The sequence below is a fragment of the Myotis daubentonii genome, chromosome 3 (genome assembly GCF_963259705.1).
Source record: "Myotis daubentonii chromosome 3, mMyoDau2.1, whole genome shotgun sequence".
Classification (NCBI taxonomy): domain Eukaryota; kingdom Metazoa; phylum Chordata; class Mammalia; order Chiroptera; family Vespertilionidae; genus Myotis; species Myotis daubentonii.
The window spans coordinates 185,012,234-185,029,886 of record NC_081842.1 but is presented as its reverse complement, the minus strand read 5'-3'; the positions used below and the strand labels follow the sequence as shown (position 1 = coordinate 185,029,886).

General features: G+C 39.4%; 1 protein-coding gene across 4 annotated transcripts in view; it reads right to left on the bottom strand.

The window, feature by feature from the left end:
- Positions 1–17,653, bottom strand: part of FAF1 (Fas associated factor 1) — a 399,416-nt gene that overhangs the window by 314,225 nt on the left and 67,538 nt on the right. For all 4 annotated transcript variants that reach the window (XM_059689641.1, XM_059689643.1, XM_059689642.1 and 1 more), the window contains exon 3: positions 8,841–8,887. In XM_059689641.1, coding sequence (XP_059545624.1) covers positions 8,841–8,887 — 47 coding nt within the window. The remainder of the gene's footprint in view (positions 1–8,840; positions 8,888–17,653) is intronic.

Below are 17,653 nucleotides of genomic sequence, written 5' to 3'. Positions count from 1 at the left end.
AGTGGCCCTTTAAAAAGTTTCTGCCCTAGCCAGTTTGGCTCAGTGGAAGGGTCCCAGGTTTGATTCTGGTGGCAGGGTCAGTCCCACCCCAATCAGGGTTGGGGCCCATGTGGAAGGGCAACCAATCAATGTGTCTCTCTCACATTGATGTTTCTCTCTCAGTGTCTCTCCCTGCCTCTTCCACCGTCTAAAATCAATGGAAAAATATCACCAGGTGAGGATTAACAAAACAAACAAAAAAGTTTCTTATTTCTGTAATCACATGTATGATCCTGCTGAGAACTAAAAAAAATTTTAATTTTGCAGCTTGCATAATTACAATGAAAGTTGAATATACAATTTGTAAGTCTCTTTTGTAAAAGTTAAGGCACTGTTTTGGAAGGAGGAGTGGGACCCTAAGATGTGAAATGGGGATACCTGAGTGCACTCGAATGGTTAGAATATTGAATCCCTGGAGTCTCTCTGAATTTCTTTTGTAAGAAGAAACAGCTCCTCCTCCCATGACTGAAAAGGTTAGCCCACCTCTTGACTGAAAACTGTCAATACCCTTACCTGCAACACTTGCCTTGAAATGGATACCTACTCTCAAAACCCACCCCCACCATTCCTTATTGCCTCCAAAATCAGATCTAGGCATGCTCCAAGAAAACAAGTACAATGTCTTAACTGAGAGAAGAAAGCTTATATCCAAAAATAATTATAAGATTTTTCATAAATTACATCCACAAAAACCTAGGGATTAGGTATGAAAATGAATTTGAAGTGAGTCTGATCATAAGGTTTGGATAGGGCCAAATAACATGTTTGCTTAAGCAACTTCAAGTACCTCTAATAGTTTGCTTGTTCACTGAGTAAAACTTAAGTCCCAAAGGAGTCTCCATTGAATAAGGATGAATGCCCAAACTTGCCTGGCAAAATGTAGAAAAAATCCAGATGCTTAAAAAAATGCAAATGCTCAAGTAGATTTATCATGTACAACCTGTTTATAGACACATCCTCTACCACACTGTCCATGAGATCCCAGAGGACACTGCAGTAAAGTATTGAGAAATACATTAGTAAGGGAATCTGCATTATTGAAAAACTCTGTAGTGGCTGTCTTCTCTGGGTTGGGAATGACATGGCACCACTGAAAAACTCCCTAGTGAGCGTGATCTCAGAGTGCAGAAATCAAATGGCAGAATTTAATAAGAAAGAGGTGGAAGCCCTAACCGGTTTGGCTCAGTGGATAGAGTGTCAGCCTGTGGACTGAAAGGTCCCAGGTTCGATTCCAGTCAAGGGCATGTACCTTGGTTGCAGGCACATCCCCAGTGGGAGGTGTACAGGAGGCAGCTGATAGATGTTTCTCTCTCATCGATGTTTCTAACTCTCTGTCCCTCTCCCTTCCTCTCTGTAAAAAATCAATTAAAACATATTTAAAAAAAAGAAAAAGAAAGAGGTGGAAGCAATTAGTTAATGGACAGCATGGACAAAAAGAGACTATCATAGAGTTTAACCTGCAGAGATCTTTAGTAGTGCTCAAATGAAATAGCATTTCTAAGGAACAAAATTAAAAATCAGTCTACTAAATTATTACTTGATCTATATACAGAAACCCTAGATCTGACTTTCTAAATCCTAACTTCCCTAACCACAATGGAAAGTTATAGTCACTTGCAGTTTCCAAATGCAAGTTAGTTCAGACATAAAGTCCCAGGTGCCCCCAAAGACAATGCAACAGAGCCACATGTATGTATTATAATTTTCCTCTAAGACTTTCCCTCAGAGATCTACAGCCATTTACTAGGGTGTCTGTGTCCAGATAAAAGAAAAATATCTAGATCTTTAGGGAATTACAAGATGCTAACTCTAAGTTGATTCTAATTCCTGGGGATATAAATTGAAGTTTATGGTGCTAAATGAAATTTGGGCCCAAATCCACCCAGAATGGGTTCAATCTGTCAACCTACCCTGTAGTTTTTCCCTTAGAGCCTGAATGTATAATTGAAAAAGATACACTCAGTAACTGACAGACATCCCATATTGGCTTCCAAAAATCCATGGAGATAGGGTTATTACACAGAGAGGGACAACAGGAAGTAAATGATCTTGCATATACTTTGTTTTTCTCCATAAAACTTGCAAGCATCATGACAAGCATTTTGCTTCACCTAGCAGGATAAAAATCAATATATCTTCACTGACTTTTCTTGAAGATTATGCTAACTCTCCTGCTCTTTGTCTCAATAATCTAGTCTGGAGAGATCTTGATCACCTGTAGATTAGTCCTGAAGAACAAAAGTATAAAGTACAAAAATGTAGGGACCTGCCACCTGGTGAAGTCTCAGAGGTTCAATGGTCAAAAGCATGTCAGGGTAAAAGACTGGTTGTTGTACCCTGCACTTCCCATCGAATAATAACTAAGTTAACTGAGAAAAAAATATTTGGAAGGAGAACGGGAAAAATGGTTGGAAAAAATAGGCTGCTAAAGCATTACAGCACCAATCAAAGAGAGTAGTGAAAGAAAAGCCTCCAAGTGCCACAGGTTGAACATTTCATTTAGAAGGAAAAAGATCCTGAGGCACATATCCACATTGATAGGTAATGAGTTGGCCAGCTGATCAGGACTTGAATAGAATAAAAGGAAAGTCTAGAAAAGAAATATGAAAATGGATCTTTTAGAATGGACACAAAAGGTTAATCTATGTTTTGAAGGTGAATGTTTATAAGCTATCCATTGAAAAAGGGGCTCTCAATACGGATAAGATGACATTGTTCTGTTGATGTCAGTCAGCTTTTCCCCCTTACTATCCCAGGTCTGCTCAGCACATTTATATACAATGTTCCATGCTAACAGAAATGGAGGTTAGGCACAGATATAACATCAACTCCCCATCACTAAGTCTGAATCTGGCTAGAGAAACTACTGCCCAAAATGCAAGCAAAAAGAGCAATATGGAACCATTTCTAGGGAATCTGGTAATGGATCATTTCTAGCGTGGAGGAGGCAATCTGTTCTCACTTAAAAAGAGTTTCTGGATATAAAATTAACTTCCTTGGCAGCAATGCTTCTGCCAGCACCACCAATCATGCATTTAGAAAATGCCTTATTGCTCTCTGGCTTCCAACACAACACTGGCTCTAACCGGAATTCATTTCACAGCAAAAGAAGTGTAGCACTGGTATCACTTGCATATACCAGAAGTAACTAGCTTGATAGAACAGTGGAATGACCTGCTAAAGAGTTATGGCACAGGTTGGGAAACAACACCCTCAAAGCTTGGTGTTCCACCTAAAAGGATGAGGTATATGCTTTCATCATTGACCAAACAGTGGTATTTCTCATGCTGCCAGAAAACATGAGTATGAGAATTAAGTGGTGTTGGTTCCTCCTATTATGCCTAATAACTTACCAAACTTTTGCTTAGGTGGTTCAGAGATCATAGTTCCCAGGTATGTAATGTTTTCACAGTTCTCCCACTGAATTAGAATTTAAGAATGTCCCTTGGCTTCATGCTACTGATTCAACTAGCAAAGGAGGAAGTACTAGCTGGAATGACTGGTCCTGATTACCAAGAAAAAAAATAGGTTGCTGCTACACAATGGACTATATTCTGTGTTATGTCCAATAATAAGAGTTATGAAAAACTACAACCTTTTTATTTTTTAAAGACAGGAGCACTAAGGATTCTAATTCTTCAAGAATGAATGTTTGAGATGTCCCACCAGGTAAAGAATCTTGAGTATTTGAGGTGCTGGCAGAGGAAATATAGAATAAATAGTGGAAGAAGAAACTGGTAAATATCAACCATGGCTTTATGACCAGTAACAGAAACAAGGGCTGTAGAGCACGCGCGCACACATACACACATACACACACACATACACACACACACACACACACACACACACACACACACACACAATTCTCTTCTTACAGTTTGCATCACACTAGAAGTGACAGCACCATAACAATGGCATCTGATTTTGTTCCAGCATCAGCCACTGGTGTTAGCTTCTAACTTCATTCAATACTTTAAAAGGGGGGGGGGGGGTTGCATTCTGTCAGATGTATAAGTATCAGCTAAGGAGGAATTCTTTCTCATATGTCTGGGGCCAAATTCCTAGGGCCCTTCCTCTGAAATTCAAAGTTCTGTTAACCTCAACTTCTCCCAATCTGTTTTCTTTTTCCCACCAGTACTAGGAGTGACCGTTAGTGGTCAGCGGGGGTCTCTCCCAGGCAGACCTGTCCTGGAGCAGGCCTCCTGGAGTGGGTGCCTTGGACCCCACCCACAGAGTCCTGGCTCTATCACCCTTCTCAGAGGATGCTGTAACTGCAAGTCTACTCTAGCCCTAGGCTCCCTTCCTTGTTGACCAGCAGAACCCACCTCCATCTGGCCCTGGTGGTCCAGGTATTTCCTGCAGTCATTATATTGGGATTGTACTGTTATCCCCTTTTGTTCTTTCAACCTGCTCCATATCTGTGTAATTGATTCCCTATAAGAAATTCCCTCTGAAATTCCTAGTGTGCTTTTTTCCCTCTTTTCCAAACCCTAACTTTAGGAAATAACTTAACATTTCTAATCAGAGCAGGCTATTGGGTGTGGTTGTCAGCACAAAGAGGTGTTTTTTAAGTTATCATGTGAGAAAATTTGCTTACTGGCTATAATTACTCCATTTCAGAGTCAAGGAAAAGTTAATGAATTTAACTAGAGTTTTCACTAGCAATCATAAAAAACTGAGAGGAAAAAGAGAGAGACTATTAGTTAATGAATGAACCTATCAGTTTTGACTAATGTTCACTGACATCCAAATAGTGAAAGGGCATCCAAAATTGTTCACTCAACAAAAGTATTTTTAAGATTTTCACTATAGGATGAAGACTACCATCCTTTAATTTGACCTTCTCAATATTCTTTTCTAATTAATCAAGAATTTAAAATGTAAACTGTAATTTAAAATAAATTTTAAGCCAAAACCGGTTTGGCTCAGTGGATAGAGCATCGGCCTGCGGACTGAAGGGTCCCGGGTTCGATTCCGGTCAAGGGCATGTACCTGGGTTGCGGGCACATCCCCAGTAGGAGATGTGCAGGAGGCAGCTGATCGATGTTTCTCTCATCGTCGATGTTTCTAACTCTCTATCTCTCTCCCTTCCTCTCTGTAAAAAATCAATAAAATATATTAAATAAATAAATAAATTTTAAAATGTTTTAAATAATTTTTAAAAGGACACAGATTGGTAAGGGAAAATCTATAGAGAAATCTATTTTAGACCTAAACTTCAACTAGAGGAGTATTTTTATCCTTACTCAACTTTCCTCTACAACCCACACAGGTCCTTGGAAGGCAGTGAACAACAGCAAAGTAAACAGGAACTCTGCACTTGTTTATTTCAATTTTTAAAAGTCTATCTCATGGTAAAATCTCTAGGTATAAAAAATACATGTTTAAAAGATAAACTTGTCTTCAGAAAAGAATCAAATATTTTAAATGGGCACCAGAGAAAACAGTAAATAGAAATTAATCAGCCAAAAAGGATGTTTTCTAAATCAGAAAACACTGACATTTATATATTCTGAAAGCATAATGGTCAAGGTTTGAAAACAAGTCCTGTCTTCTCTAGGTTTTCTCAATGAATTAAACAATGGACAAATTAATATACAGTACACCTGTCTGGGTAATAAAATAAATATGAACTGATAAGTACCACCCATTTAATTAATGAGTAAAATTAAACTATTAACTCATAAAATTTGAGAAAACATGTAATCGTCTCTCTTCTAGAAATTACTTTTTATTCATCAGCACTTCTTTCTAACAACAAACTATCTCCAAAAATAATTTTTAAACAGACTCTGGACAATATGCTAAATATATAAAATATTATACCAAGATGTAATAGCTATATATGTACTCACTAGGTGTTTATGACTGACTAAATGAATGATTTACATGTGTGACTGCATAAGTTACACACTTTATGAATATGTTTTATTAGCAACATATTGTCTAGTGAAATAAGCCTTGGAGGGTGAGACAGAAGACTTGCTTATATATTCCTGACTCCATCAACATCAGGCTGTATCATCTGGGCCAGGTCACTTCATGCCTTATTCTTTCTACCTGTAAAATGAGGGATAATAATCTGCCTTTACTTGCTTATAACTAAAATAATAACTGTAAAAACAAAGCTGTGGGAGAAAGGTATTATATACATGTAATAAATTTCAACTTTTTTACCCAAGGTAAAAAAATCTTAACACAGAAGTTGTGACATGACTGGCTTCCTGACCTTGAAGAGGACAGAGTGATATAAAAGAGAATGGGTTTTAAAAGATAACAATCCAGATTTCACTACCTACTATACCTGTGACCTTGAATGAGTCTATGTAAACCCTCTAACACTGAGTTTCCTCATCTATGCTACACAAACACATTTACCTCTTAACATTTTTAATAGGTATTAAATAAGGAAAAATATGTCAATTACCTAGCACAGTAAGTTAAACATAAAAAAAAATGTTGTTGCCCAGCCGGCTTGGCTTAGTGGTTGAGCATCAACCTATGAACCAGGAGATCTCAGTTCGATTCCCAGTCAGGGCACATACTGGGGTTGTGGGCTAGATCCCTAGTGTGGGGCGTACAGGAGGCAGCTGATCAATGATTCTCTCTCATCATTGATGTTTCTCTCTCTCTCTCTCTCTCTCTCGCTCTCCCCCCCCCCCTTGATCTCTGAAATCAATAAAAAATTATTTTTTAAAAAAAGTTTTTTTGCCCGTAAACTTTGCGGATACATTAAAAACCATATTCCCACTTTTAAATTCACACAAAAATCTGATTTCAAAAAATTTTATAAAGCCGAGGGATTGGGCTCTTCTCCCTCCAAAAATAATTCTTTTGTTTGTTTGTTTAAACTCTTGTTAGTAACTCTTTTCTCTGTTAATGTATAAACTGACAAATTAAGAGTCCCTTGTATTCACAGACTATACTCAACTTTATTATAAATATCAAACATACAATACAAATATCCTTTTAACTGCCAACATATACCATTCCTAGCACTGTGTCTTCCACTTTCAGTGTTAAGCCTATGAGTAAGTGCAAAAAGCCCTCTTTCATTTTCCATTAGCCATACAGAATAATTTTCAGTTATATCGAATCCACAGTGATTTCAAAGCTGAAGAAGAAAAGTTAGTAGGAAGGAAAATAATTGAAGACTGTAACTAGACACAACTGATTTTCTCCTGTGGACATCATTAATTCCTTTCATTTTACAAGCAAACAAAAACACCCCACTCTGATGAAAGTTATACCCCAAATATCACAGTAACCAATTACATAGTAATCAATTCACTCATAAATCTCTAGTTATAAAATATATTAAGCAAAAAGTATCACCGGCAACAAGAGAGATGGGATGTTTCCAGGGATAAGGGAATTTCTACAGTTCTTTCATCCATAGCAAATACCATTAAATGTAAGATATATCCAGTATGTACTCAGAACCCAGCAGCTGAATCCACAAGGGTTTAGCAAGCAAAAATTTTGGCACAAAAAACAAAATAACATTTACTCAAGAATAAAACTGGAACATATTTTGCAGTCTAAAACTTTCTAAACCAAGAAGAAAAAATATCATGAAGGAGGCTCCTATAATCATCTGGTTTGCTTTCTAGACAAGGTTAGGATTAAATGTTTTAGAAGCCAAAAAAAAAAAAAAAGATTAAACAAAAAATTAAGCACAAGCTTTGGAAATGAGCTATATTTACTCTGGATGAAACTCTGACAGTTTTTTAAAAGGGGGAAAGGATAGGTCCATTTATCATTGCTTTCACCTAAAAACCATTAATCAAAGGGTGATACAGGTATCAAACAGAATTTTGCTTCCTTTCTAAATATACACAGTTTCCTATAAGTACAGCACATTTTGCTGTTCCTTGTGAAATTTTTTATGTTTTTGCAATAGCACTTTTCTTCCTCTCCAAAACAACCTCATTTCTAGTCTGCTGTTTCTGTTTGCCTCATCTGCACTTAGCAGATCACGCTTCAGTGACTTAGAAATCCCAGCCACCAAAATTCAAGCCAAAGTTTGAATTGAGAAAAGGGAGGAGGGGATGTCAAGCAATTAAACTACATTTGGATGGGAGAATGGTTTTACCTCCTATGACTTTATAGAGTGCTCTTTTAATTCAAAACTAGAAAGTCTCCAATTTTAAGGAGAGAAAAGTTATGAGTATATTTGTAATTAAAGAAATTATTTTATAACAATTATAGATCTCTTGGCATCATCTTCCAATTTTATCTTCTGGCAATGACACAAAACCACGAAGACCATTCCACATGTCAGTGCTGGATTCTTCAGGTAAAGAAGTTCAGTGCTCTGGGAAGTTTCATTTTTAGGACTTACTGAAATTATGGCAAGTTATCATGTACTTAATTTAGAAACAAAGAGAAAGAAAAACAAAGAATGTAGTGAAGTTGGAGATAAAGCCTGTGTAGGTAGATGATAACCATGCTCTGACACTATTCAACCATGTATTGTTTTCTCACTACCAATGGTTGAAAGGATTCGGTTCCTTCATCTTACAAATTAGACGATGATCTAGAAAAGCTTTCTTAAAAATAAAATAAAACCACCTTTAAAAATATCACACAATCTGAAATAACATTATATAGTTGAAAGTTGAGACTTTAGCAAATATAACTAATAAAAAATATCTGAAAGAATAGTAACTATATTAAAATGAACTTATATACCAAAGGTCAAATGCTGTACCAAGAAGTGAAACCAAAAAATTAACAAATGTCTCTTTTTTGCTTTGCTAAATTCCCATCTTACCTTTAAACACCTTATAACATACCTTTGTAGAATGCCATTTTCCTGGGGTATTACACCATTGATAGCTGCCTGCAAACAGAAACAAACAATTGTTCAGGGGTAGATCACAGTGGGCGGTGAACATTGTAAGAGAAAAAAATATATTTTGAGAAGTCTAAACAAAATACTAAATGTTTCCTTAATGATACAAAATATTATCTATGAAATTTTGCTCTATTTCTCTATAATAAAATCTTATTTTAGAAAAATTTTAAAACATGTGTTTGGCATAATACTCCCAAATTTTGAGTTTAAAAAAAAAAAAGCTAATTCCACAGTCCTCATTCAAGCAAAACACCCACAAAACCAGTACTTAAGGATATCAAAATAAGTAAACTCAGTACCTTTATGTAATCTTTTAAATGTTATTTTCTTCCTCAGGTTGAAAAGAACAAGATATAAAATCACAAATGAAAAGCTCCAATAAGAATTTTTTAAATTAGCTCAGGAACTAAATTCATTCTTTCATGTTATAATCACTGTGGTTTTTTTTAAAGAACATGTAAAAGGGGCCTAACTTGTGGGCTCAGGGTTTGAGCGTCAACCCATGAACCAAGAGGTCACAGTTTGATTACCTGTCAGGGCACATGCCTGGGTGTGGGCTCGATCCCCGGTGGGGGGGGCAGGGAGGTGTAGGAGGCAGCCAATGAATGATTCTCTCTCATCATTGATGTTTCAATTTCTCCCTCCCTCTCTGAAATCAATAAAAAAAATTTTTTTTTCAAAAGAACATGTAAAAGGGAAAAGCATAGGGGCAAAAGTTCTTTGATAAACACAACACCACAATTTTATCAGATCACAAAAGGAGGCAGGGGGGAGAGGGGGGAGGGGGCGCAGGTGTCCCTCAACCCAGCCTGCACCCTCTCACAATCCGGGACCCCTTGGGGGATGTCTGACTGCCTGCCTGCCTCACTACCCCTAACCACTTGCCTGCCTGCCTGATCTCCCCTAACTGCCTCTGCCTGCCTGCCTGATCGCCCCTAACCATTCTGCCTGCCTTCCTGATCGCCCCTAACTTTCTCTGCCTCGGCCCCCGCCACCGTGGCTTTGTACGGAAGGAGGTCTGGAATGACGTCCGGAAAGTCGTTCAGCTGTCCAGTCTAATTAGCATATTATGCTTTTATTATTATAGATTCCTAAAATTGGTCTTAAGCTAACAAGACACAAATTACTTAAACATTGCACAAAAGTGACATGACATGGAAGTTTTGAAGACTTCTAAGCAAGCAGGCTGTTACCTCCTAGATTGTGGGAAATTCACTGCAGGGTAATAGAGAAGATTGTCTGGAGGAAAATAATGTCCTATCCAACTTCATCTTTGCATCATAACAACTTTTTCCCTCCCTTTCCCCATCTATGTACACATCAAAATGGAAAAGAAATAAAGCTAACATTTCAATGTTTTATCAGCTATCTGGAAAGCAATCATCAAAAGGAGTTTAAGTATTTTGTACAATATTAACATGAATATTTGCTAGAGGTGGGTCAAGTTTACAATGTTATACTGTTGAATGGAAATAAAATCCTATATAGTAAAGAGGTTATATGCAAATTGACTATCACGCCCTTGCACAAGATGGTGCCCCCATGTGGTCACAAGATGGCTACCACAAGATGGCCGGCAGGAGAGGGCAGTTAGGGGCAACCAGACCAGCAGGGGAGGGCAGTTGGGGGCGACTGGGCCAACAGGGGAGGGCAGTTGGGGGTGACCGGGCCAGCAGGGGAGGGCAGTTGAGGGCAATCGGGCCGGCAGGAAGGCAATTAGGCATCGATTAGGCTGGTAGGGGAGTGGTTAGGGGCAATCAGGCAGGCGAGCAGTTGGGAGCTAGCAGTCCCAGATTGTGACAGGGATGTCCAACTGCCGGCAGTCGGACATCCACTGAGGGATCCCAGATTGGAGAGGGTGCAGGCTGGGCTGAGGAACACCCCCCCCCCTGCCCCCGCAAGTGCATGAATTTCGTGCACTGGGCCTCTAGTAGAGTATAAGAGACTTGCTACAAAGTTTGAGAGTTGTAATGCTCTACTGGCCAACACACACACACACACACACACACACACAAAGAGATCCACAGATTAATGTACACAGCAGATGCTATAGCCCTGACAACTCTAGAGGCTCAATTACTCCTTTGAGTTAAATGCTAAAATCAGTTTTCAAAGCCACAAATTCAATGGAAGCATCTCTGACTAGTGCCAGGTCAATTATCCCTTTTCTGTTGACAGCAATAGTTCCACATACAATATCTACTTTGCTAAAAAAATACAAAATGGTAAGAGAATGTTCTATGGTATTGGAAAAGAAACAAAGTACCATAGTTGGAAAGATTTTGTACAAATTTCACTAGGGAATGCCAAGGTATAATGGAAAGAACACTAAGGATTTATAAAATTCAAAGTTTGAATCTAGACTCACCCATTTATTACCCATTTACTACATTGATGACCTTAGTATATTCTATCTATATTCACTGAACCGCAGAGCCTCAGGTTCCTCATCTATATAATGAGCTAATACTACAACCAAAATGGGCCTGCCTCTTCATTCCTCAGAGACATCAAGTTCTTCTATTTCTTACTTAGAGCCTTTGAAAATACTTTATCTTTTGCAATGTGGTTTCCCCATTCTTTGTCTGCCTATATCTTAATAATCATAAGGGCTTCTGTTAAATATACTTTTTAATTTTTTTTTTCCTTTGACCAACCTCCATCCAGGCAGGTTTACTCTCACATAAAACCATGTAGTATTCCTTCATATAACTGCTAATTACATATTTGGTGATTATTTGTTTTATGTCTGCCTTTCTCACTAGACTGTAGGCTCCATGATGGAAGAAATGATATCAACTTTGTTCACCTCTTAATCCCATTGCCTAACACAGTTCCAGCACATAAAAGACATTCAATGTTTATCTGTTAAATGAATGATGCTAAGTGTCCAAAGAAGAGCCACACAATCAAGAGTTGAGGAAGGCTCAGAAAAGCTTCCTGGATGAAACAACTAAATGTCTCAACTAAAACTAAAGGATAAGTGGAAAGCAGTACTAGTGTTAGGTAGACATATGTTTTTATTTCTATTGGGCAAATCCCTGAGAGTGGAACTGTGGGATTGTATGGTAAGTGTGTGTTTAACTTTATATAAAACTGTCAAACTGTTTCCAAAGCAGTTGTATTATTTTACATTCATATCAGCAATGTATGAGAGTTCCAGTGCTCCTAAATCCTCACCATCATTTGGTGTTGTTAGTCTTTTTAATTTCAGCTATTTTAGTGTGTTTGAGTGGTTCTCTTTTTAAATATTGACTTTATTGATGATAAATTGATTCCATTTTAAGTGTAGAATTTTGTAAGTTTTAATAGATGCATGCACTCATTCCTACATTCCCCTGTAGTACCTTCCCTACCAACCCCAAGTAACCCTTAATCTGACTTCTTTAACTAGAGATCAAATTAATATTTTCTAGGCATTAAAGACTAGTTCAATAAATTGTGTGATATTCTGGATTTGAAGACTTTTTGCTATAAATATGTTCTCTCCCGATTCATTTTCATTTTCAATATAATTTCAATTATAATCCTGGCATGTTTTTTTGTGGAAATTGATAATCTGATTGTCATTTGAATATGAATATGAAAGATCCAAGAATAACCAAGATAATCTTGAAAGGACAAAGTTTAAGGATTTACCCCCAATAGATTATCAAAACTTTTTAAAATTTACATTACATAAAACAAGGTAGTATTGAAGCAAGAATAAACAGGTAGCCCTAACCAGTTTGGCTCAGTGGATAGAGCGTCGGCCTGCAGACTGAAGGGTCCCAGGTTCGATTCAGGTCAAGGGCATGTACCTTGGTTGCGGGCACATCCCCAGTAGGGAGTATGCAGGGGGCAGCTAATGGATGTTTCTCTCTCATCGATGTTTCTAACTCTCTATCCTTCTCCCTTCCTCTCTGTAGAAAATCAACAAAATATATTTTTTTAAAAAAAGAATAAGCAGGTAGAGCAATAGAACAGAATAAAGAATTCATAAGCAGATCCACACATATACGAATACTTGATTTATGACAAAGAATGGTCTTTTCAATAAATAATAAATCAAATGGATATCCATGAGAAAAACAAAACAAAACAAAAAAAATGTGAGCCTATCTCATACCACACACAAAAATCAACTCCAAATGAATTATAATCTAAATGTAAAAAACAAAGCCTTTAAAAAAAAAATCTAGAAGAACATCTTCATTAGCTTAGGATAGACAGGTTTCTTTAAAAAAAAAACAGGACTCAAAAAGCAAATTCAATTAAGGAAAAGATTAATAAGCAGAACTATATTAAAATTAGTCATTCCTGCTCATTAAGAACCCCATTTAAAAGCAAAACGGCAAGCCACAGAATGGAAGAAGATCTTCAAAACACATAGAGCAAACAAAGAACTCCTAAACAGAAAATATATAGAACTCTTAAATAATCAACAGCAAAAAGACATATAATCCAATAGAAAACTAAGCAAGAGATTTGAGTGGGTACTTAGAAAAGAACATAACCAAATGGCCATTACAAATCAGGGCAGTATAAATTAAAACCACAATGAAATACAGGCAGCTGATAGATCTATATGCCCAAGAGAATGGATAAAAATAAAAAGTTTGACAATATCAAGTACTGGCAAAGACATAGAATATCTGGAACTCTCATAATGTGCCAACAGTAATGTAACTGGTGCAACAACTTTTATGAAAGATGTAGTGTGGTACACTCATATGTGGAGAAAAGTGTGGCAGGGAGGTATACTACTGCAAGAAGCTATACTCCAACATAAAGGTGAAAAATGGAACCAGGCTAGTCAGAAAATCTGTTGTTTGGTGGAACAGAATACATAAAAAAGACACTATTCTTAAACTATCTGTTCAATAAGTCTCACAATTTGGCTTTCACAGTGTTACCAACTGTGAAATACTAACATCGTGTGTTATAAACCATAAGTTGATTCACCCTCAACTAAGCGGCCTCTCATTAGAGCCTAACCTCAAAGTGCTAACACCCATCTGCTGCCTTCCTCAACACATTCCACAATAGAAAACAGGCATGTATGCCAGGGAAGTAGGAAACTGAGACTGCTGCACAGGATTAAAGGCAGTCAAAGGCAACACGCCTTCCCAAAAGTCCATTCCTCTTTCACAGCATTTTGTACTACTGAGTGGAAACATCAGGAAACCAAGAATCTACCCACTCACCCTTCTCTTTTTTCCTATTCCACTTGTTTCTTCTAAATCTGGGCAGCTATACTGCATCCTGTAACTGAGCTGCCAATTATTGACAAACCAAGGGCCAACATTTCAGTTGTTTAAATGTCATGAGCCAAACTGCTTTTGCAAGTGAGTAAAATAAGAAAAATATTGTTCCAAATTTTAAGAAAGCATTATTAGTAGCTTGAAAGGAATTGTGAGGTTAATAGTAGTCTGGTCATTAGATTCTGGCACACACACACCATCAAACCTTGGTGCCTTGCTATATCCTTTTTAGCCAGGCTGGTGGAAGATATGTGCATCCACATCAGAGAGATCTAGATTAAACACTGTTTAGCCATCTCATCATCCCTAAGGTGTCATTTAAGACACACATTTTTTAAAAAGGTTGTTCTTATAAATTTTCTGTGACAACCATTAGATAAATTCAGATTGACCACTTCAACAAACAGTACATCCTATATAATAAAAGAGAAACATGTAAATTGACTGTCCATCCACCATGTTCACCAGCCAATCAGGAGTGAGTATGCAAATTAACCCAAAGATGGCAAGCTAATTTGCATACACAGGCACCAAGCAACCTGGGTCCCAGGAACATCCTCAGGACCCAGACCACTCCTAGCCTGTAGGACGGCGCATAGGCCCTGAGCGGCCAGGGTCCCAGAATGCCTCTGACCACTCCGGGCCTACGGGCACACGGGCACAGACACCAAGTCGATGTTCCCGCCCCATGGCCGCTCGCACATTCGCCGGCACCAAGCAGCCTGGGTCCACACCCCCCAGCCTGGCACCCATAATGCGGGGCTGCTGGTCTGGGAGGTGTGCCCCCAGCAACGGTGGCCGCCACGTGGCCCAGGTCCGCCTGCCCCCCAGCCTGGCGCCCACAACGCATGGGACTGGCTGGCAGCCTCGGGGGCGTGCAGAAACCCGGCGGCCGCCACGCACGCGGTCCAGGGTTTACGCACGCCCCCAAGCCCAGCGCCCACAATGCGAGGCTGGCTGCCGGCCTTGGGGGCATGATCCCCCCTACATCCACCCCCCGGCGGCAGGGACACGCCCCTAGCCCAGTGGACACAACGCAGGGGGTCCTCTGCTCATGAGCTGCAGAGGAAACACCTTTTCTTTTCTTTTTTTAATATATTTTATTGATTTTTTTTACAGAAAAGAGGGGAGAGGGATAGACAGTCGGAAACATCCATGAGAGAGAAACATCGATAAGCTGCCTCCTGCACACTCCCCACTGGGGATGTGCCCTCAACCAAGGTACATGCCCTTAACAGGAATCAAACCTGGGACCCTTCAGTCTGCAGGCCAACGCTCTATCCACTGAGCCAAACCAGTTCGAGTGTAAACACCTTTATTGACTGCTCATTGACGAAGCTCCCTGTACACTGCCACTTGCAGTGTTCTTGGTAACTTGGGTTATAAGAATCCAAGAAGGTAATCTAGGGTTTTTCCACCACACTCCTGGAGGAAAAAAACGAAGGTCCGTGGCTGGAGGGGCTAAGAAATGTCATATCCTGCCCTAGCTGGTTTGGCTCGGTGGATAGAGCCTCGGCCTGCCGACCACAGGGTCTGGGTTCGATTATGATCAAGGGCATGTACCTAGGTTGCAGGCTCCTCTCTGGCCAGGGCCCAGTTCAGAGCCCATGCAGGAGGCAACCAATCAAAGTGTCTCTCTCTCACATTGATGTTTCTCTCTGTCTCTCCCTCTCTCTTCCACACTCTCTAAAAAAATCAATGGAAACATATCCTCAGGTGAGGATAAAAAAAAAAGAAAGAAAGAAATGTCATATCCTATGAAAGACACATCTTGAAAATGCCTAAGAAAGTTGTCATTTTTTTCATGGTGAAGGGACTGGAGTCCGTGTTGATGAAAACACCTTGGCAGCTGCGGTGACTGGCAGTGGTTGCAGCAGCGGGGTGATGGGGCTGGCGCCTTCCCCTGATCAGCCCAGTCACCTCCCGCTGAGGGAGGCCAGACTGCGGCTTAGGCCCGCTCCCTAAGCCGTCAGTAGGACATCCACTGAGGGATCCCAGTTGGTGAGAGGAGGCAGGCTGGGCTGAGGTAACAACCCTCCCCCCCCCCCCGCACGAATTTTGTGCACTGGGCCCCTAATCTTTTATAAAAAACACTTCCAAGTTTTACCAACCTACATTTTATAATCTGAATAGAATATGTTACTAGTTTATCACATAGATAAGCTATTCTATATTGTGTCATCCCCCAGGGCTCAAAGTCTTATTTATCAACTCCAATGGCTTCTTGTCTCATTTTAAAATAAAAAATAAATACATTTAAAATTGTACTGAAAACATAAAACGAAAATTTGAAAAAAATGGGAATCTATCCCTGAATGGAAACACTATTAAAATGAGGCCAATTCCTCCCAAGTTACCTTATAAGAATGAAGAAATTCCAATAGTAAATACCAACATTTTGTTGTAAGCTGAACAAAATAATCATAAAACCTATCTGGAAGAAAGTCCAGTTGAAAACAAGCAAAACATTTTTGTGAAAGAAGTGTAATGAAAATATATTCATCCTTCATATGTAAGTACATACCAGTAAGTTACCTTAAGGAAAACCACTTGAAGCTAGTTCAAGAACAATTTTTTTTAATCCTCACTCAAGGATATGTTTATTGATTTGGGGGGAGGGGAGAGAGAGAGATCAATCACTTGCCTCCTGTACACATCCCAACTGGGGATGGAACCTGAAACCCAGATATGTGCCCTAACCAGAAATCAAACCTGCAACCTTTTGGTGTTTGGGAAGACACTCCAGCCAAATAAGCCAACCAGCCAGAGCAAGAACAATTTTAAAAATCAGAGAGACCAAAAGAAATTCTAGCATATGGAAAAATTCAACATATGCTAAAAGTGACATTTCAAGTCAAAGAGAAAAGAAGGGTTGTAAAAAAGGTTTCTAGTTAATTAAAACTAACAACAAATTAACTGAGAAAAATTAAGTTAGATTATTATTTACACAACTAGAGGCCCGGTGCACAAAAATTTGTGCACTGGCGGGGGGGGGGGGGGGGAGTCCCTCAGCCCAGCTTGCCCCCTATCACATACTGGGAGCCCCAGGGGATGTCCTACTACCTGCTCCCTGCTCCCCTTGGGGAGTGGGCCTAAGCCACAGTCTGGCCTCCCTTTGTGGGAGTCAACCAGGCTGATCAGGGGAAGACCGCAGCCCCATCGCCGCACTGTTGCAGCCACTGCCAGTCAGGGCAGCCACCAAGATGTTTTCATCAACACGGACTCCAGTCCCTTTACCATGAAAAAATCCATCCATCCATCCTTCCATCCTTCCATCCTCCTTCTTTCTTTCCTTCCTTCCTTCCTTCCTTCCTTCCTTCCTTCCTTCCTTCCTTCCTTCCTTCCTTCTTCCTTCCTTCTCCTCACCTGAGGATATGTTTCCATTGATTTTTAGAGAATGTGGAGGGGAAAGGGAAAGACAGAGAGAAACATCAAAGTGAGAGGAACACTTTGATTGGTTGCCTCCTGCATGAGCCCTGACCTGGGCCCAGGCCAGGGAGGAACCTGC